A 21,947-nucleotide genomic window follows, 5' to 3' on the forward strand; every position below is an offset into this window, starting at 1 on the left:
TTTTTCAATGTTTATTTTCTTGCATTTGTAATTAACTGTTTTGGCGTGTGATAGTGTTGACTTACACAATTTCAATTACAATCAACACATATATGTACCTTCGTTATTTTACCATTCTTTTGTGGCATTGTGTGATTTTATTAGTTTGTATTAATTTACGTTTAAAATTTGTAGTTTCAGCCTTCAAAGACTTTCCGTCTCAAATCACGCTGGGTTTGTATGGGCTATTGTCAGATAAGGGGTGAGCAATTTTCGAACTTCTTAGATTCCACCCGTTCAACCTCGGCGAGATTGGAGGCAAACTATAGACGATGTTACCTGTGACACCACATCAACTTTTGATATGATGAAACTTTTCGTTTTCGTTTTATGTGTAACTTATGACACAAAATGTAAACTACTGAAAAAATGTAGGTCACACCTATTGTAAACAAGGTTCACATTTTCTGGATGAATGGTTGTCATGGTTTCATGATGCTTAAAAGTTTCATGGTTTCCAAATATGTTTTGAAGGCACTTAAAATTTACTTTCTGAATCTAAAGACTTGAAAAATTTCAAACCTCTCCCATGCTTTGAGATCATTTATTTCTGCAAATAAACAAGGTTGATTGTTCAGTTTTACTTAGATAAACTAAATGGCATACCCGATCTCGATCAGATTGTTAGTAAAATCAAATGTTTTCGTAAGATTGCAATGTTGGTTTTGTTGATTTGCTCCAAAAGTATATTTTACATAAACAAATAATTGAAATCTACAATTATATAGATTAAAAAATAAGATAATAATACTTTGAAGTTTTTTTCTTTTTCGTTCAAAAACATATACATATATATATATATTTATAATGAATAGGGTAGATGGCCTTAGCTTTCGATCCAATCCGGACCTTCTTCAGAGGCATAAAACAAGTACAAACAAATACATATCCATTTATAGAAAGAGAGAGGGGGGGGGGGGAAAGGGATTAAGGGAAGGATCCAGAAAGAAGCGGGAAAATAACAGCCAATCAAAGTTTCTATTTCAGAGACAATGTTGGTGGCTATGAACCAATAGGAGTGAAGTGGCGAGGACAAAGGATGTTTAGAATGAAAGGATGGGTTACTGGACCATAAAAGTGGTAAATGTATTGTTCGACAACAATGCAGGGAGACATGAAAGGGTAGGATTAGAGAGCAAGTTGCATCATGATGCAACTAACAATGGTCAATTAATAAGAATAGCAAGATCAAAGGTATGATGATTTGAAAAATAGGTATGAGGGACCTGTGGAAAAAAAGGGGGGGGGGGGGTTACTTACATCAGATAGTTACAGTGATGAATTTATAAAAACAACTTTAAACAAGATTAATTTATACTTTATGTACAGAATATATACAACATATAAGTTCTTAGGCCGAATTGAAGTGGAGGTTAATGAGAAGTTATTTAACACCAGTGTTTATGTTAAGTCCAAAGGGTTTGACTGTCTTGAGTTGGTGAATCCAGTGTGATTCTCTACTCTTGCAGTGTGTGTCATCACCATTGCAAGCTTCAATCACCAGAAGTTCAACATCACTGACACTATGATTGGGGCTGTTGAAGTGGATAGAGACTGGGTACAGTTTCTTAGTCTTTATGGAAGAGACATGATTCGCAAAGCGAAGACTAAGTTTGGTCTTAGTCTCTCCCACATATTGTAGCCCACATCTCTTACATGATATGACATAGACTACATTAGATGTGCTACATTCAGAGTCGGTCTTGATGTTGTATGAAGAGCCAGTGGTATGACTCTTCACCTTAAATGAGGGCTTAATGTGCAGACACGTTCTGCATTTGGAACGGGTACATTTATGACAGCCCAGTATATCTGTCGGGGGTTGTGTTTGGACTGTACCTGGGGGAAGTTTGGCCCTGACTAGTATGTCACCAAGGTTCTTAGGGCGGCGGAATGCAACCATGGGAACCTTAGGGATTGCTGAGTGTAACCTGCTGGAGGAGTGAAGTATAGGCATGTTATTATTGAGAATTGAGGGAAGTTTGGGTAGTTTGGGGTGGAAGGTGGTGACCAAAGCAACTCTATTGGTCGGAGCTTTTTTAGCTCCAGTGTTAGTCAACAGAGTATGACGAGGTACGTTGAGAGCCCTGTTGATAGCAAGTTGGACCCTACGTTCGCTGTGTCCCCTAGATACAAGGTGTTTCCTTAGCTCTGATGAGCGCCTCTTGTACAGGGTATCTGTGGAACAGATACGCCTGATACGTAAGGCCTGACTGTAAGCAATGGCCTTCTTACAGTGACTAGGGTGACAGCTATTGGAGAGAAGGTACTGGTGGGTGTCGGTGGGTTTACTGTAAACATCTGTGACAAGGCCATTAAGAGACTTGGTTATTGTCACATCTAGAAAGTTCACACTGGTGAGAGATTGTTCGGTAGTGAACTTTATGGTGGGGTGAAATGAGTTGATATGGTTAATAAACTCATCCAAGCTGTCTTGGTCCCCACCCCAGATGGAGAAAATATCATCAATAAATCTCCACCAAACTAGTGGTCGGTTGGGGGCGGAGGAAAGGAGTCTGTCCTCCAACTGAGACATGAATAGGTTGGCATATGAGGGTGCCATCTTGGTACCCATGGCAGTACCCTGTACCTGTAGAAAATGCCTGTCAGAAAATGTGAAATTATTCTTCATTAGAATGTGGCTCATGAGTTCCTTAATATGACTCACTGAGGGGCGGGACTGATTACTAGCATTGAGGGCAGAGACACATGCACTCATGCCTTCATGATGGGGTATGTTAGTATACAGTGATGAAACATCAAAAGTAACCAAAATGGCAGAGTCAGGTATTTGGTGCTTGACCTCATCTAGTTTGTGGAGAAAGTCTTTGGTATCCTTGATGAAGGAAGGAATACGGCAGACTAAGGGTTTGAGGAAGCTATCGACAAACTCAGAAATGCGCTCTGTGGGGCTACCATTCCCAGATACAATAGGTCTCCCCGGGTTATTGGGCTTATGTATCTTAGGTAGAAGGTAGAACCTTGCTGTACGGGGGTCATGTGGGAGAAGATAGTTAAATGTATCTTTCTCAATACCATTGGCGTTATAAATCCTAACCAGGGTGTCACTGATATCTTGGGAGAAAGATTCAGTGGGGTCAGAAGCACATTCAATGTAATGATCAGTGTTACTGAGCTGTCTAAGGCCTTCGGCAATGTAGTCATGTGTGTTCATGACTACAACTGCGGATCCCTTGTCAGCCCGTTTAATCACTATGTCTGGTGATTGGCGGAGCTGTGTAAGGGCGTGCCGCTCATCTTGGGGGAGGTTATTGGGAGTAGGGGTACTGGGGGCCTTAAGAACCTCGGAGTTAACCGAATTGATGTATGTCTCTAGAGACACATCTCGGTTCTTAGGGGGTACCCAAGTGCTCTTTTCCTTGAAGCGGTTGCGGGGAATGGGTTGGGACTCCACAGATGACTCGTCATCCATGGAGGGGTCTACATGAAAGTATTCACGTAGGCGTAACCTACGATTGAATTGGGCCATGTCCTGTTGGAAAAGAAGTTGGTTAGGTTCTCTGGGTGTGGGGCAAAACTTAAGACCCCTTGAGAGGAGTTTAACCTGTGGGTCAGTGAGGACCATGTCAGACAGGCTAACTACAGTATTGGTCTCTGGCGACCTAACAGTAGGAGGAGCAATGCTGGCTCTCTTACTGTGGAAACGTCTATGGGTGTGTTTCTTATGGTTAGCCTGGACATTCATACGTTTCTTGTTCTGTGTATATATATATTTATATATTCTTTTAGTATTCCGAGTCGGAAAAAAATTCCGAACATAGTAAAACTAGTAAAGAGATAAGATTTTGACTGAAAAAGGGAAAATTGGATAAAACAAAAAAGGCAAAAATCCCAATAATGTTCGAAGATTTCTTTGCATTTTTTTAATTTATTGTTTTGACACCAACTACATGTTCGAAAATGATATAAATTGTTTTCGACCGAGAAGTGTGTCAAAACAATTGAAAACAAAATTTTCTTAAAAAACTGTTAGCATTTTTGCCTTAAATGTTAATTCTTGGTAAAGAAAAAAGTTTTCGTGGAATTTGTGGGAAAAAACAAAACAATTTTGTGAAAAATTATTTTATTTATTTATTTTTGACACCATCTACACGTTCGGAAATAAAATGTTTTTAGAACGAGTAGTTGGTGTCAAAAAATTGATAACAAATTGAAATTTTTGCCTTTAACGTTTTTTCAATTTTTTAAATTTTATTTTCCCGTTGAATTGTTTTGTGGTAAAACAGATTAAAATTTGAATATTTTGTAAAAAATTATTTTATCTTTTAAATTTAAATTTTTGCCTTTATCGTTTTTTCAATCTTTTAAATTTTATTCGTTGAATTTGTTTTTGGGAAAACAGATTTTTTTAAAAATAATTTGTGAAAAGTTATGTTATCTTTTTATTTATTATTTGACACCATCTACACGTTCGGAAATAAAATGTTTTGTTTTCGAACTAGTAGTTGGTGTCAAAAAATTGACAACAAATTGAAATTTTTGCCTTTTAACGTTTTTTCAATTTTTTAAATTTTATTTTCCCGTTGAATTGTTTTGTGGTAAAACAGATTAAAATTTGAATATTTTGTAAAACATTATTTTATCTTTTAAATTTAAATTTTTGCCTTTATCGTTTTTTCAATCTTTTAAATTTTATTCGTTGAATTTGTTTTTGGGAAAACAGATTTTTTTAAAAATAATTTGTGAAAAGTTATGTTATCTTTTTATTTATTATTTGACACCATCTACACGTTCGGAAATAAAATGTTTTGTTTTCGAACTAGTAGTTGGTGTCATAAAATTGACAACAAATTGAAATTTTTGCCTTTTAACGTTTTTTCAATTTTTAAAATTTTATTTTCCCGTTGAATTGTTTTGTGGTAAAACAGATTAAAATTTGAATATTTTGTAAAAAATTATTTTATCTTTTATTTATTTTTTGACACCATCTACACGTTCGAAAATAAAATGTTTTGTTTTCGAACGAGTAGTTGGTGTAAAAAATTGACAATAAATTGAAATTTTTGCCTTTAACGTTTTTTCAATTTTTTAAATTTTAATTTTCGTTGAATTTGTTTTTGGAAAAACATAATTTTTTTTAAATAAGGACGTGTAGTTGGTGTCGAAATTTTTCGAATACAGTTGGTATCAAAATTTTAGAAATTAGTTTTAGTTAAAAATTTAGTAAAAAGTAACAAAAATAGAAAATGATTTGAGTCAAAAAAGTTCGAAAACAGTTGGATTCTTAAAATCGACATTAACTGTTTTATATTTTTTGGACACCTTAAACATTCAAAAATGGTCGAAAATAAATGGCAATGCGTAAATAGTTGGCATCTAAAAATTTACACCAACTGTTTCAGAATTTGTTTTACACCGACTACACGTTCAAAAATATTTGTGTAGTTCGTGTCAAACTATTTTTTTGAACGTGTAGTTAGTGTCAATTTTTTAAAGACATTTTTTGAACATTTAGTCAGTGTCAATTTTCTTTTCGAACATGTAGTTGGTATCAGAATTATATATATTTTTGTCCAAAAAAAATCGGGAATAGTTGGTTTCAAAAAGAATTTGAAAATAGGTGGTGTCTAAAAATGTTGACAACTATTTTCGATTTTTTTTTGACCAACTAAACTATATTTTCGAACGTGTAGTTGGTGTCAAAAGTTGTAGAAAACAGTTGGTGTCAATTTTGTAAAGAAATGATTGAAGTATGAAGTTGATCCTTTATATATTTTCGTTGGACTTATATACATGTTTTTTTTTACCCTTATATATTTGTCTTTGCTCTAAAATATATGCTTTTGGTCTTTTGTATGGTTTTGCTCTTATATATGGTTTTGTACGGGGCCCCGATCTGGTGGAAAGACGGTCTTTCTGGAGCAGGGCAAAGTACAGAGTCGGAGCCCGTCTCTGAAGACACGGTCATTATAAAAGTAGGGAGCCAGATGCCTTTTGCCGATGGGTCACCGCAGATCTCCTCTCCCAGGGCAAGTGCCTAGTCCGATCCGCAACGGACGCCAATATCACACGAAGGAAACACCCAGCACTAGTCCCTGTGAACAGGGGCCGCCTGGGTGCTCTGGTATTTGTGGCGCATGTGGCGACAAAGCGTGCGAGTACGGAGGTTTTTCTGTTTTCAGGCTCTTGGCGAGGGGGGTCCGCGATTCACCTCTCAAGTTCATGTGTACTTATCCGGGTGATGCATGTTGATATGGTGGTGGAATTGCTCGTTTGTATGTAACAGCGTCGATGTTTCCTTGCTGAGTCCATTTGAGATCCATTTTTATTTGGCAAGAGTGAATACAAAATCGGGATACACATTTTGAGGTTACTAAAAGGTCACGGTGGAACGAGTTAAAAATCCATCAAAACATCAAAAATCGACGACGAAGAATAAAAATAATGCGCGAAAACGGAGGAGGAAACACTTACAAACAACATTAAAGTGTTAAAAAAAACGTGGATGCACCAGGTAAAAAAGAGATTTTTTTCGGATATAAAAATCAGGATTTTTCCAGTTTTTTTAAGAGTTTGAGTCACTGATAGAACAATTACACTCCAAAGTTAGAGGTCTCTAGCCCTAATTCGAACCCTAGCACAAAAAAACGCCTTAACAACTCTGTAAAATACAACTACCAACAATAATAACATTTCATGCTATTTCAAAAGTTTATTAATAGTTGATATCATGATGAGAACACTAACATTGTGCCAAAACTTTGTTGTGTCCCTTTTTCATAAAACTTACCATTTTTGTAAAAAAAGACATTAAAATTTCGTCCAAAATGTGCAGATTTTTAAAAACAGAAAATAAGATGGTTACCATAAAATATGCAACAACGACATTGTGCTTGAAATGGCTGTACTAAGTTCAGCGGTCTTAATGATGGACCTCAGCAACAGTAAACTATTTATGTGGTTTGTAGAGGCAATGCTTTGCGCAAAGATAAGCAGTTAAAAACGTCTCAATACTTAATAATTAGCCAAAAACAGAATTTGTTCTGACAATAATTTGTTTTTACAACAAATGTAGGAAAACTGCATTTTAAATAACAACAAAGTTCATTGTTTTTAACTGTACAATGGTCATAGATTAAAGTTTTAAAAGCCAACGTTTTTGTAAATATGATCATAGTTAAAATACATATTGACTAACATTTAAAACATTGAATACATAAAAACACATGTTGTGGACTTTTCATTTACATTTATATTTATGACAGTCCCTATCATTTAAACCCATATCATTTTGCTAAAAGAAGACATAACAATTGCAATGACACCCATTGGAATACACACAAAATGTGACATCTTACATCAAAAAAGCATGTTAGTATAAAATCCAAGGAACTCACTCGAAGTCACATTCAACATGTCTGCAACTGTCTAACAGGAAATATCAGTCACTTAACACTTCAGAAACAGTTACAGTCACTTTACAACAAAGAACTTGCTACAGTCACTTTACAACAAAGTACTTGCTACAGTCACTTTACAACAAAGTACTTGCTACAGTCACTTTACAACAAAGTACTTGCTACAGTCACTTTACAACAAAGTACTTGTTAGAGTCACTTTACAACAAAGAATTTGTTACAGTCACTTAACAACAACGAACTTGCTACAGTCACTTAAAAAAAAAAAACTTGTAACAGTCTCTTCACGACAAAGAAATTGTAAAGGAGTCACTTTACAACAAAGAAGTTGTCACAGTCATTTTACAAAAACGGAAAATGTTACCGTCACTTTACAACAAAGAAGTTGTCACAGTCACTTTACAACAACGGAAAATGTTACCGTCACTTTACAACAAAGAACTTGTTACAGTCACTAACAACAAAGAACCTGTTACAGTCACTTCAACAAAGAAGTTGTTGTTACAGTCACTTTACAGCAAAGAACCTGTTACAGTCTCTATACAACAAAGAACTCGCTACAGTCACTTTACAACAAAGAAGTTGCTACAGTTGCTTTAAAACAAAGAATTTGCCACAATCATTTTTCAACGGAGAACTTGTCCATTTTCTTTACAACAGAGCATTGTTCGCTTGACTTGTGAACAAAATAAGTGTACTTTTTGTACAGTGTAAAAAAATTACCTGTTTTGTGTTCATTGAATTTAATATATGTTGTAAACAACCTGCACAATGGATCAACATAATCTAAAAGTAGACTGTAACAGCTTCTCTTGCAGTAGAATTAATCCAACAATGAACAGCTACTAAATCAGCATATTGCGTGACATTTACAAGGGTAATCCACGTGTGATGTACATATCCCCATATGTATATGCTTGTTGGATCAAGATGAGCTTATAGGTGGCATAATCTGCAATGTGACAGAGGTATATTCATTATCTTGATTGTTACCAAATGTATAATACACAAATATTTTACTGTTAATATACAGTGTTAATAATGTGTTTAATGTTAAATATATTAAGTTATCACACAAGCGCGAGTGAAATACGGAAAAATATAGCGCTTCTGCGTCCTATCCAACGAGGCCGAAGGACGAGTATGATATGGGATGCAGATGCGCTATATTTTTCCGTATTCCACGATTATGATCCTAAAGCAAGGATGTCATGATGACGTCATCACCGGTCTTAAAGGTGTTTTATGTTAAATGTTTGAAAATCTATATCAAATCAGCCAAAAGAGACCGTAGGTTTCTGTTTGCAGGATTAGGTAGGGATAAATTAGGTCTTCATTTTGTTTTGTGTGCGTGACCTCACATGACCTCTACTTCCGGTCAAAACGAGCCAAAAACGGAAGTACCCTGTAATTCAAAAGTTGTAACAATTATGAAGTTGCTTTTCAAGGACGTGAGTGTCTAGCAAGGGTGGGCAGTTAAAAAAAAATATTGATGACATCACAAATTGCAATAGCCCCCTCTAGCGGCAGGTTGAAAATTCTTCAAAATGGACTTTTTGAAGATGTCTGTGGTGAAGTTTTTTGTAATCACTTTAAATTTTACACACACGTTAACTGTCGAGCAGGCATCATATGTGTGAAGTTTCAGATCAATGACGTCATTGAGGGTCACGTGGCTTGGCATTAAAGGTGCACTTTTTGAAGTCGTATAACTCTTGAAGTAATGACGCGATTATGTTGAAACTTTGTAGATTGTTAGATATTGGCAAGTTCTTGTGAATTGTAAAATGACGTCATGATGACGTCATCACATAACTTTTTATGAATTTTTCCATTTTTGCGCCTGTAACACATCAATTGCTATCGAACATGGTATAGTCCAATTTTTATTTTTAAATTATTCCACATTGGGCAAATTGCTTTGAATACACAACAAATTTTAAACTCAGTTGAGAAATTTTAAAATGTTATTAAAGAAACAGCTCTGCATTTGTGCACAAATGCATTCATATGTCTAGTTGTATTTTTTGTGTTTGTCTGTTTCAGTACAATCTATTTTTTGCATAGTTCCTAAAGAGCAATTGCAATGAAACTTTCAGGGATGGAAGGTAATGATGCAATAATGATCCTAAAGCATGAATTCTGTCATGATGACGTCGTCACCGTCATGTGACGTCATCTTAAAGGTGTTTTATGTTAAATATTTGAAAATCTATATCAAATCAGCCAAAAGAGACCTTAGGTTTCTGTTTGCGGGATTGGGTAGGGATAAATTAGGTCTTCATTTTGTTTCGTGTGCGTGACCTCACATGACCTCTACTTGCGGTCGAAACGGGCCAAAAACGGAAGTGCCCTGTAATTCAAAAGTGGTAAAAGTTATGAAGTTGCTTTTCAAAGACTTGTGTTATAGCAAGGGTGGGCAGTTCAAAAAAAATATTGATGACGTCACAAATTGCAATAGCGCCCTCTAGCGGCAGGTTGAAAACTCTTCATAAATGGACTTTTTGAAGATGTCTGTGGTGAAGTTTTATGTAATCACTTTAAATTTTACACACACGTGACGCGGCATTAAAGGTGCACTTTTTTAAGTCGTATAACCCTCGAAGTAATGACGGACGTGATTATGTTGAAACTTAGTAGATTGTTAGATATTGGCAATTTCTTGTGAATTGTGAAATGACGTCATGATGACGTCATCACATGATTTTTATGATTATTTTCCATTTTTGCACCTTTAACACATAAATTGCTATCTGAACATGGTTTAATCCAAATATTTTTATTATTTATGCCACATCGCGTAACTCCTGAAGTATAAATGCGATCATGTTGAAACTTGCTAGGTTATTAGATATTAGCAAGTTCTTTAAATTGTGAAATGACGTTACGATGACGTCATCACATGGTTTGTTATTATTTTTTTCAATTTTGCACCTTTAAACTGACCATGGTTTAATCTTTATTCCTTTTTTAAATAGACTACATAGGTCATAACTGCTTGAAATACAAAAGGAATTTCAAATTCAGTTGAGTAATTTGGAAATGTTAACGAAACAGCTCTGCATTTGTGCACAAATGCAATCATGTCTAGTTTATGTTGTTGGTCCATTGAAAGCACTAGCTCCAAATTTTCCAGTTTCGCCTCGCGGGTCCCTCTTCTGGTTCTTTCCCATTTCCCGTTTATTTCCTGTTTCGTTTAATTTTCCACGTTCAGTTTATACTTTCCTATCCCGTATCGTTTATAAGTCCTTTTTTCCTTTCCTGTAGGCCTATCCCCAGCCCCGTTAATTTGTTTGCCATTCCCCATCCCCTGTCCCACCTTGAGCCCCTTCCCTCTCCCGTCCCATCTAACCGAAGCCCCTGTATGTGAGCCTTCGTCCCAGCGATCCATTGCATTGGCATTGTTTTTTGCTTGCCACTTTATGACCATGTTTTCCATTTTCGGGCGGGTCCCGCTTGTGGTTCTTTCCCAGTCCCGTTATACCTCAGTGCGGCACCCGCTAAAAATCATTGTGTATATATAATAGATGTTAATTTGCATCGGGGATAAAGAATTTTGCTTTGGTTTTTACCAATACACCGATGTGTGTTAGCACTGTATACTCGCGATCGGTACTTTCCCGAGTCCTATGAAAAAATATCACAGGCATGTTACTCGGGTGGGATTCGAACCCGCTACCCTTGCAGTTCTAGAGCAGTGTCTACCAACTAGGCCACCGAGGCTGTCCAAGAGCTAGAGGCAGTTCGAATCCTATGTTTTGGCAGCGGGTACCGCAACGATATAATAGATTTTTAAATTGGCATCGGGGATAATGAATATTAACTTTTGGTTTTTACCCATACACTGATGTGTGTTAACACTGTATACTCAGTACTTTCCCGAGTCCTGTGTATGTAGTTCTGCAAGTAGCGTGGTGAGAAGGGAGGGGGGTAAGTTGAGGGACACTCTGAGTCACGACGAACCTTTGAGTGCTTTGTGAAACAAGAAGCCGTACACTTGCCCGTCTTTTTTCCTGTTTCTTTTTATTTGTCGGTCCCATCTACGTCTACTTCCACAATTAAACTTTTTTTATTTTATAAAAAAAAAGAAAAAAAAGTTGGGCGGCGATTTTGAAAGGCCTTCTAAGACTGGTATCTTTTTTTTGGGGGGGGTGGTAGTGAACTTTGAAAACTCTCACGCATAGCTGGCCTCTGGACTTGGCATCTCTGGAGACCACCTCTACCAGATAAAATATTATAAAATAAATTTGGTCTATCCCCACTACAGTTGGGACAGTTTTTACTACAGTTGTAGACTTGACTCAAGTCCCAATCCCGTGCCATCCCCAGAAAAAAACCTGTTCCGCATGCGGGACAGGGACTTGACGATGTCGCAGTCGCCTGGTATGTAAATGTATTCACTTATGAATATGTAACAATGTTACGTGATACGTTTTTACCAATCAAACGCACCCAAAAAGACGACTAGTTCATTTGTCATTTGTGGGTTAAGTACTTAGTTGATGATTGAAATACATTTTTTAATAACCAATTAATTATAAAAAAGAAAGCACTAAATGTATATTTGAATTTAAGTAATACGTTGTAACATACATTTGGGGTCGGTTTTGTTTGCAAAATTTGAATTTTGGGAAGTGCAATAAAACGACTTATGACACCGACACCCCCCTTGCCTGCTAATGAGTTTACCCGCCCCACCTGCGTGTCGCGTATAGACGCGTGTCTTACAACGTCTTCTACTGTGATGTCACAGCGTATAATGAATACTTTACCGGCAGGGCAGCGCTTCCATGCTCCCATTGGTTTTGTACATCTCCCCATTTGGGGAGATTTTCCAATAACAACGTGCAGAGTAAGAAACGACTTTGTCAAGTCCCATTCTCGGGACCACATTTTGACGGCGAGTGCGCACTGTACTGTGTATGCTGCGTGTTGTTATATAGTAAGTTGAGGTAATAGCTTAGGGACCTCTCACACGAGAATGGGACTTGAATCAAGTCTACTACAGTTGGGACTGGGGGTCCCAACTAGAGTAACGACTGTCCTAACTGTACCAATGACTGTCCCAACTATAGTTAAGACCATCTCTACCAAATAAAAAATTATAATATAAATTTGGTTTATCCTCACTACAGTTGGGACAGTCATTACTACAGTTGGGACCTGGGGTCCCAACTAGAGTAACGACTGTCCCAACTGTACCAATGACTGTCCCAACTATAGTTGAGACCATCTCTACCAAATAAAAAACTATAATATAAATTTGGTTTATCCTCACTACAGTTGGGACAGTCATTACTACAGTTGGGACCTGGGGTCCCAACTAGAGTAACGACTGTCCCAACTGTTAACAATGACTGTCCCAACTATAGTTGAGACCATCTCTGTAATGTATCACTGTGGCACTACTTTATGAACGGCTCATGAATATATAGATATGTAGTGCACAGTCCATGTATGTATACAGGTCAAAGGTTATGTGAATAAACCACTTCTCAAAATGGCAGCTATTGTGTGCTAGGCTACTCTGACACTTAAGTATTTCTCCACGTAAATACACCACAACTGGCGACGAGGTAAGGATTATTAGCCTGCTATGTTAAAGATCTAAGTATTGTGATCTTAAGAGTACAAATTTAATGTACAAATTCGCCAGGGTAGCTGCATAAAATGTGGAAATTTGGAGTGACTCTTGATCCGTTTTACAACACCAGTGAGAGTATGTACATATACACATAGACTGAATCTGACAGTTCATCTCTACTCGTGTGGCGTACGCATTGCCGATTGCTGTTACATGTAATTCTGTGAACTTGAGCTACCATTCTAGATCATGGCTTCATCAATGATTGGCAGAATTGATCCCTTTGATGGGACAGAGGAAGACTGGCCCACATATATTGAAAGGCTTGAACAATATTTTGATGTGAACTCAATCCCAGCAGCCAAGAAAGTGCCTGCACTTATCAGCCTTATTGGACCAAAGACGTATGGGCTCTTGAAAAATTTAACTACGCCAAACAAGCCATCCACAAAGACATACAAGGAGTTAGTTGAAATTTTATCACAACACTTGTCACCCAAGCCACTTGTCATCGCTGAACGTTTTCGTTTTCACAAGCGAGAACAACTTGAGGGTGAGAGCGTCAGTACTTACCTCGCTCAACTTCGACGGTTTGCTGAACATTGCAATTTTGGTGACTATTTGAATGATGCCCTCCGTGACCGATTTGTGTGTGGGTTACGGGCAGGGAGTATCCAGAAGCGACTGCTCGCTGAGGCAAAACTAACACTAAACAAAGCCTTGGAAATGGCCACTGCAATGGAAACAGCTGCTAAGGATGCAGTTGAGCTTCGTCAGCAGTTAAAACCTGATTCTACTGTTCACAAATTTAATGTGAAATCACGCTCCCAATCTTCAGCTTCATGCTACCGCTGTGGAAGGTCAAATCACAGCCCAGATCAGTGTCGATTTAAAGACGCAACTTGCCATTCCTGTGGGAAACCAGGCCACATTGCGCCTGCATGTCGTTCAAAGCCACCACAGACCCCTTCGAACAAAACGTTCAAACCTAATACAAACAGACGTAAGCATACTTACCAGGGGAAGGCGCAGTCAACAAAAGTCATGGAGAACATTCCAAATGATGAACAGGAGGATGATGACATTTTTATCGGAAGAGTCAATATCAACAATGTAAATTCTCGGTGTGACATGAGCACAGCGATATGGGTCACACCGAAAGTCAACAATATCCCGATCACCATGGAAGTTGATACAGGATCTGCCATTTCGATCATTTCAATGGCTGACTATCGAAAACTCTTACCGACAGTAACTCTGCAACCATCAAAAGTAAAGTTGCAAACATATACAGGAGAAAGAGTTTCCCCTGCAGGATTGCTGACAGTACATGTCCAGTACAAAGAACAGAGTTGTACACAGAAACTGTACGTTGTCGAAGGAGGTGGTCCTCCCCTCTTCGGTCGTGATTGGCTCGCTACAGTAAAATTGGACTGGCCAAGTATTTTAGCCATGAGAACCTCCTCCATGGATATGAGAGACACTCACCTCAACTCGCTGCTCAAGAAACATGAGAAGCTATTCAGTGATAAAGTTGGTGAGTTACAAGGCATTAAAGGGAAACTAACGCTCAAAGACAATTCGTCCCCCGTATTTCTCAAAGCAAGACAAGTGCCATATGCACTGCGACCTAAAGTTGAGATGGAACTAGAAAGACTGGAACGTGAACATATAATAACTCCAGTTGCCACAAGTCAATGGGCAACGCCTATCGTACCAGTTCCAAAGAAAAACGGCGGAGTTCGAATTTGCGGTGATTTCAAGGTTACAGTCAATGCGAACTTAAAGATTGACCATTACCCCTTGCCTAAAATTGAAGATGTATTTGCAACACTCGCAGGTGGACAAAGATTTAGCAAGCTTGATTTGACTCAAGCATATCTACACATGGTTATGGAGGATGAGTCAAGTAAATTGTTGACACTCAACACACACAAGGGACTTTTTCAGATGCATCGCCTTGCATTTGGAGTAGCATCCGCCCCAGCCATATGGCAGCGTACTATGGAACAAATCCTCCAAGGAATTCCAGGTGTGCAGTGCATACTTGACGACATGATTGTGACAGGTCGTGATGATAGAGAGCATCTTCACAACCTCGAGCGAGTCCTCAATGTTCTTGATGACCGCGGATTAAAACTCAACAAGTCAAAGTGTGAGTTCTTCAAGAAACGCGTTGTCTTCTGTGGGCATGAGATTGACGCTGAGGGACTACATAAGACTCAGGACAAGGTCAACGCAGTGAACAATGCCCCACAACCAACCAATGTCAGCCAAATGCGCTCATTCCTTGGGCTCATCAATTACTACCACCGCTTTCTACCGAATTTGGCCACTATACTGCACCCACTCAACAGACTGCTTGAGAAGAATAAACCATGGGTTTGGACTGCAGACTGTGAAAATGCATTCAACAAGGCCAAAACTCTGATCACTTCTAAGGAAGTTTTGACACATTACAACCCAGATCTACAGGTGAAGTTAGCTTGTGATGCCTCACCATATGGGTTGGGTGCTGTGATGTCTCACGTTATGCAAGATGGATCTGAGCGGCCAATCGCATACGCATCACGCACACTATCTTCGGCAGAACGTAACTATTCACAGATTGATAAGGAAGCCTTAGCACTGATATGGGGTGTTAAAAAATTCCATAACTATCTCTATGGAAGGAAATTCACGCTGGTTACAGACCATCAACCGCTCACATCCATATTCAACCCTGCAAAGAGCATTCCTGCGACTTCCGCGTCACGATTGGTGAGATACGCGATATTTCTTGGGAGTCATGACTATGACATTGAATACAAAAATACAGCGAAGCATTGTAATGCCGATGGACTGTCGAGATTGCCATTGCCAGAGGTCACTCATGAGTACAGTGACCCAGATAATCTTCTCTATGTCTCACAACTCGAAATTTTGCCAGTGACATCTTCACAAGTTGCTCGAGAGACAGCATATGATTTGACAGTCGCCCAGGCTCGTGAGTATACCATGAAAGGGTGGCCTCACACTCACGACTCCGTCCTTGCACCATTTCATACACGCAGAAATGAACTCTCTGTACATGAGGGATGCCTTATGTGGGGACTACGCGTCGTAATTCCGTCCAAGCTACGCAAGAAAGTCCTTGATGAGTTACATTCAGGGCACCTCGGTGTTGTGAAAATGAAAACACTCGCACGAGGCTATGCTTGGTGGCCTGGGATTGATCATGATATTGAACAAATTGCCAAAGGATGCTCTGGATGCCAAAGAGTTCAGCGTAATCCAACTTCAGCACCACTCCATACTTGGGAATGGCCAACGACCCCATGGCAACGCATCCATATTGATTATGCCGGACCGTTCCTTGGACAAATGTACCTAGTGGTCGTGGATGCACACTCAAAATGGCCAGAGGTTGTATGTACCAAATCATCGAACACAACTCAGACCATTGATATTCTTCGTGACATTTTCTCACGCAATGGAGTTCCCGAACAGCTTGTTAGCGATAATGGGCCCCAGTTCACGTCTGAGGAATTCCAAATTTTCCTCAAGAGCAATGGTATCAAACACATCCGATCTGCTCCATACCATCCAGCAACCAATGGGCTGGCTGAACGATTTGTACAGACTTTTAAACAAGCTCTAAAATCTATGGCGGGGGAGAAAGGATCAACATCAGCAAAACTCGCTAACTTTCTTCTTGCTTACAGAAGTGCACCTCACAGTACAACAGGACAATCGCCTGCTATGCTATTCATGAAGCGACAGCTTAGATCTCGCTTGGATATTTTGAAACCGGACATTCGCCGCCGTGTTAGTGACAAACAAACGGACCAGACAGCTGCACATAGATCCGCTAGTACAACACGAGAGCTTCAGGTTGGACAGACAGTCTCAGTTCGCGATTATCGAGGCAGAGAAAAGTGGATTCTTGGTGTTGTGCACTCTCGAAACGGTCCCCTGTCGTATGAAGTGCGCGTAGGGCCAGATATGATTTGGCGCAGACATATCGACCAGATTTTGGATTCTGATACAGGTGTTACCCCTGACATTGATCAACCACAAGAACTAGCACCAGAGATAGCGACAACTCCATCAACAGGCACGCAACCCTCTTATGATGAAGAGACACAAAACCCTAAAACTCCAGTGCCAGTTAGGTCCCCAGTGCGTGAACATCGCTATCCATCACGTCAACGCAAACCTCCAGATAAACTGAACCTTTAGTCTTAAGAACAGAAACAAAGCAAAGTGGAGTGAAACAGTTGATTTATTACTCATGTTTAAACAGTTGATTTATTACTCATGTTTGTTTTAAAAATATTTACTCCAAATTAGAGTTGATAGTTCTAGTTCAGTGTTATGTTAAAAGAAAACAAAAGAAATGCCATGCAAAACAAAACAAGAATTCTTACTATCCTGATATAAGAAGTGCAACAAACTACATGTGTATTTCCAGAACTTTATGAATAATTAAAAGTAAACTGCTGAACATTTACATCACTTCATAATTAGTGAGGAGGAAGTGTAATGTATCACTGTGGCACTACTTTATGAACGGCTCATGAATATATAGATATGTAGTGCACAGTCCATGTATGTATACAGGTCAAAGGTTATGTGAATAAACCACTTCTCAAAATGGCAGCTATTGTGTGCTAGGCTACTCTGACACTTAAGTATTTCTCCACGTAAATACACCACAATCTCTACCAAACAAAATGTTATAAAATACATTTGGTCTATCCCTACTACAGTTGGGACAGTCATTACTACAGTTGGGACTGGGGGCCCCCAACTACATGTAGAGTAACAACTGTCCCATCTTCTATGAGGAGACCATCCCTACCACTCAGCTAATCAGCCTATCCCACAGACTACACTGAGTTGGGACAGTCAACCCATTGGTACAGTTTGGGACGGCAGTCAATTCTGTGTGGCTGATGCAGAGAAATAACCGCAGTCTCAGACTTGAAATCAAGTCTACACAGTTTGGACCCGACAGTACAGTAATCCACGCATGTACTGTTGAGCTCTACGTGAAATCCCAACTACAGTTGGGACGCCCCAACTTTAACACTCAAGTTGGGACCAGTCCCAACTATAGTTGGGACGATTATCAAGTTGGGACGGAACAGCACTATCTCTGTTCTTACGGTTTGATTTTCCCCTGTTCGGTTTAACATTTTCCTTTCCCATATGCCATATCTTCATAGTCCCTTTCATTTTTTCATTTCCCTACCCCATCAGCCCATGTTCATTTTACATCGTGCCTCCGTTGTGATCCTCGTAATGATCCCGTACATTGTTTTTTGCTTCCACTGTACGCGCGAGATTACTGGACGCTCGCGCTATGCCTGTGACATCACAAAAGGGCGCCTGACGGGTATATGAATCAACGCAGACCCCCTGACAACCCGAGGGTAGTCCCCAACCCCAAAGTTACTACACGCTCGCGCTTTGACTGTGACGTCACAAACAACACCAACCCCAAACCCACGGGTACCCGAAATTGACCAAGAGCACATAAATTCAGCAGGGTGCGGGCACCACTTGACGTGAAAACATAGGCGAGGCCCATGCAATTTAAGCATCATTATAGTATAGATGACGGAGACAAACAGATAGAGGGAAACCGTACGGAGCCATGTCAATCTGGAAAAAAAACATGGTCCATGTCTTGGATGACTGAAGATAATTTGTATCTTTATATAGAAACTATCATGATAACTTTGTCCCTCTTAACTGCATTAATTAAGTTTCAGTCATTGGTTTCTATCCCTTGTAAAGTGCACTTTTTATCACATTGGTCACCAATCATGAGGTCAATCGTGCCATAAACTGAGATCAGGACATTGTTGCAGTAAAGAGTAGTATTATAATGCTGGTGGAGTAGTATAATGCTGGATTAGACCTTGGTTGGGTCACTGACCACAAAGATCAAAGGCGCCACGAAGCAACAAGTTGGTGACCATTGACCTTCGAACACAACAACGGGTTATGCTTCATATGAATTCCTTAGTGCAACTTATAAGCGAACCACCAGTGTGTGGAGCTTTCAATACAAAAGAATGGCCTGGAAAAAAAAAACATTTTTGTAAGCGTTTTCAATCAAAACAGTTCAACCCATTGCCCTGCGAAATTTCGTTGAAGTTTTAAAATGAAGATTATTTATTCTTCCGCGAAAAGATTATTTTCAAAGATACATTAACAACCAGGGTTCTTGATTAAACCAACGTCAACTACCTTACTTTTGTGTGTGTGAGAACTGGTGATCCATTTGGTGTTTTGCAAAGTGCACCCAAAAGTGTCACTTTTCTGTTTGGGCGTCATTGAAAAAACCGCTTACTGCCCCCAAATCACTTAAAAAGTTAATGTCAGTCGCTTTATAAATCCTTGACGCTAACACAACCACTTGTATGTTTACCGTACTTAATTGCTAGTGTTGTCATTTTCCTAATTGCTCTTACTGTATGTAACTACAATTAAGGTTGAAGACATTTGCGGGCTTTGGTCCAAAACATCAGTGGTACCAGCATTGGTCATTGTGCGTTGCCAACGCACTTCCGACTGGGGCAACAACTAGATCTGTAATTTACGTGCTCCTATAACCCTATATGCACATTGCCACTTTCATTGTATAAGTATAGCGCCCTCATATGATGAAATTGTGAACGTTTTGACTTCACATCTGTCTCCCAAGCCCCTGGTAATCGCGGAGAGGTTTCGATTTCATAAAAGGGACCAGACAGAGGGGGAACGTTGTGTCAGCGTCCATCAAGCTGAATTTTGCAAGTTAGCTGAGCATTGAACTTCGGAGAGTATCTCAATGAGGCTCTGTGTGATAGATTTGTTTGCGGATTGCGAGATGGTAACATCCAGAAACGGTTATTGGCTGAAGATAAGCTACAAAATTAGCAAGCCGTGATGCTGTTGAATTACAACAACGAATGAAACCAAACAACGCAGTACATGCCAAAGAAGTCTTCTTTATTTTCTTCATCTTGCTACTGATGAGGAAAAAAAGGTCACACTCCTGACAACTGCCGATTTAAAGATGCAACATGTCACTCCTGTAGAAAACATGGTCACATAGCTCCAGTCTGCCGATCCAAACCACCTCGCACACCATCTGACAACACTCAATCCAACAAACCCCAACATAATTACAAGCGTAAAGGGAATGTTAAGGTCATGGAGGAAGTCTCAGTTATGGATGATGATGACGACGATATGTTGATTATAAGAGTTAGCATCCACACCGTCGGCCGCACTGCTTGTGACATAAGTACAGCAGTATTTGTGACTACACATCTCAATAACACTCCTATCAAAATGGAAGTAGACACTGGTTCTGCTATCACAATACTTTCCATGGCAGACTACACAAGAAGTACTTACCAAATGAGAAGCTGCTGAAGACAAATGTGAAATGACAAACCTACACTGGTCAGACAGTCACTCCTGCAGGAACTGTAGATGTCAATGTATTTTACAACAAGGAGCAATGTTTTGGCAAACTGTACGTCGTTGAAGGTGGTGGACCTCGATCCATTACTTGGCCGTGATTGGTTAGCACACATCAAGCTGGATTGGCCCGATTTGCTAGCAATTTCAATGGTTTCAATTTCAACGACCACTGACGAAAAGTTAAAATCACCCCTGAATGAATATCAAGACTTCTTCAGTGAAGGAAATGGCAAGCTTAAAGAGATAAGAGGAAAAGCTTAAGTGCACAACCTGTCTTCATGAAAGCGAGGCAAGTGCCAGAAAATAACAGAACCAGTAAAGAGTAGTGAGTGGGCAACCCCGATAGTTCCTGTGCCTAAACCGCATGATGGTGTCCGTATTCGTGGTGACTTCAAGGTAACAGTGAACCCAAATATAATCACTACCCCTTGCCGAGAGTAGAAGATGTATTTGCAACATTTTCGGGAGGCCAGAGATACCACAGAGATTACCTACATATGGTAATGGACCCCGACTCCAAAAAGTTACTCACAATCAAAACACCCACAAGGAACTCTTTGCTTTTAACCGCCTATTCTTTGGTGTAGCGTCTGCACCTGCCATGTGGCAAAGAACCATGGAACAAGTTCTCCAAGGCATATACCTGGCATACAATGTTTACTAGATGACATGATCATCACAGGCCGCACTGATGAGGAGCACCTTGACAACTTAAGGAAAGTTCTCCAACGACTCAAAAATAGTGGACGTTTGAACCAATCAAAGTGTGAATTTCTCTAGAAGAAAGTAATCTTCTGCAGCCACGAGATAACTGCAAACGGTCTCAAGAAAACGGAGGATAAAACCAATGCTGTGATGAACGCACCACGCCCCACTGATGTCAGTCAGCTGTGATCCTTCCTGGGCTTTGAAAATTACTACCATCGGTTCTTACCCAACTTAGCAACTAAGCTACACCTGCTCGAAAAGAACCACAAGTGGGAATGGAATGCGTTGTGAAAAGGCGTTTAAAAAAACCGAAATCACTCATCACTACAAATGAAGTCCTACCCCATTATGACCTCAGTCTTCAAGTGAAACTTGCATGTGACGCGTCACCATATGGACTGGGCGCAGTTATGTCACATGTCAGCATCCCATATTGTATTAATCACGCACACTTACGGCTGCAGAACGCAATTACTCCCAGATAGACAAGACGGCACTTGCTGCACGCCTCAGGGATATGCAGTTTTTCTTGGCAGTCACATTTATGATATCGAGTATTAGAATACCACACTTCACGGCAACGCTGATGGTTTATCTCGATTATCCCTGGGTCAAACAATGTCTCCACAGAATGATCCAGTTGACGTACATGTATTCAACATGACTCAATTTGAAACCTTACCGGTCTCCAGCGCTGATGTTCGTAGAGAAAAATCCAGAGATTCCTCACTTTCCAGAGTTTTTGTGAACACCATGAAAGGATGCATGGCACA

The 21,947-nt window shown here is 39.5% G+C and overlaps 2 protein-coding genes across 2 annotated transcripts in view; both read right to left on the reverse strand.

Moving 5' to 3' along the window:
• Positions 1-583: 583 nt before the first annotated feature.
• On the reverse strand, positions 584-3,745 carry LOC139940839 (uncharacterized). Its single transcript, XM_071937220.1, has 2 exons — positions 2,117-3,745; positions 584-589 (listed from the first exon to the last, which is right to left on the reverse strand). Exons 1-2 carry the CDS (start codon positions 3,743-3,745, stop codon positions 584-586), a joined length of 1,635 nt encoding a protein of 544 aa, XP_071793321.1.
• Positions 3,746-6,713: 2,968 nt separating this feature from the next.
• LOC139940815 (meiotic recombination protein REC8 homolog) overlaps positions 6,714-21,947 on the reverse strand; it is a 418,728-nt gene continuing 403,494 nt past the window's right edge. The window contains exon 17 of the mRNA XM_071937199.1: positions 6,714-8,370. Within this exon, the coding sequence (XP_071793300.1) occupies positions 8,288-8,370 (83 nt within the window). The 3' untranslated portion in view covers positions 6,714-8,287. The remainder of the gene's footprint in view (positions 8,371-21,947) is intronic.

The sequence above is a fragment of the Asterias amurensis genome, chromosome 8 (assembly GCF_032118995.1).
Source record: "Asterias amurensis chromosome 8, ASM3211899v1".
In the NCBI taxonomy this organism is placed as follows: Eukaryota; Metazoa; Echinodermata; class Asteroidea; order Forcipulatida; family Asteriidae; genus Asterias; species Asterias amurensis.

Bases quoted from the DNA above. Each gene is read 5' to 3' on its own strand.
- LOC139940839 (XM_071937220.1), bottom strand. From the start codon at position 3,745: ATGAATGTCCAGGCTAACCATAAGAAACACACCCATAGACGTTTCCAC.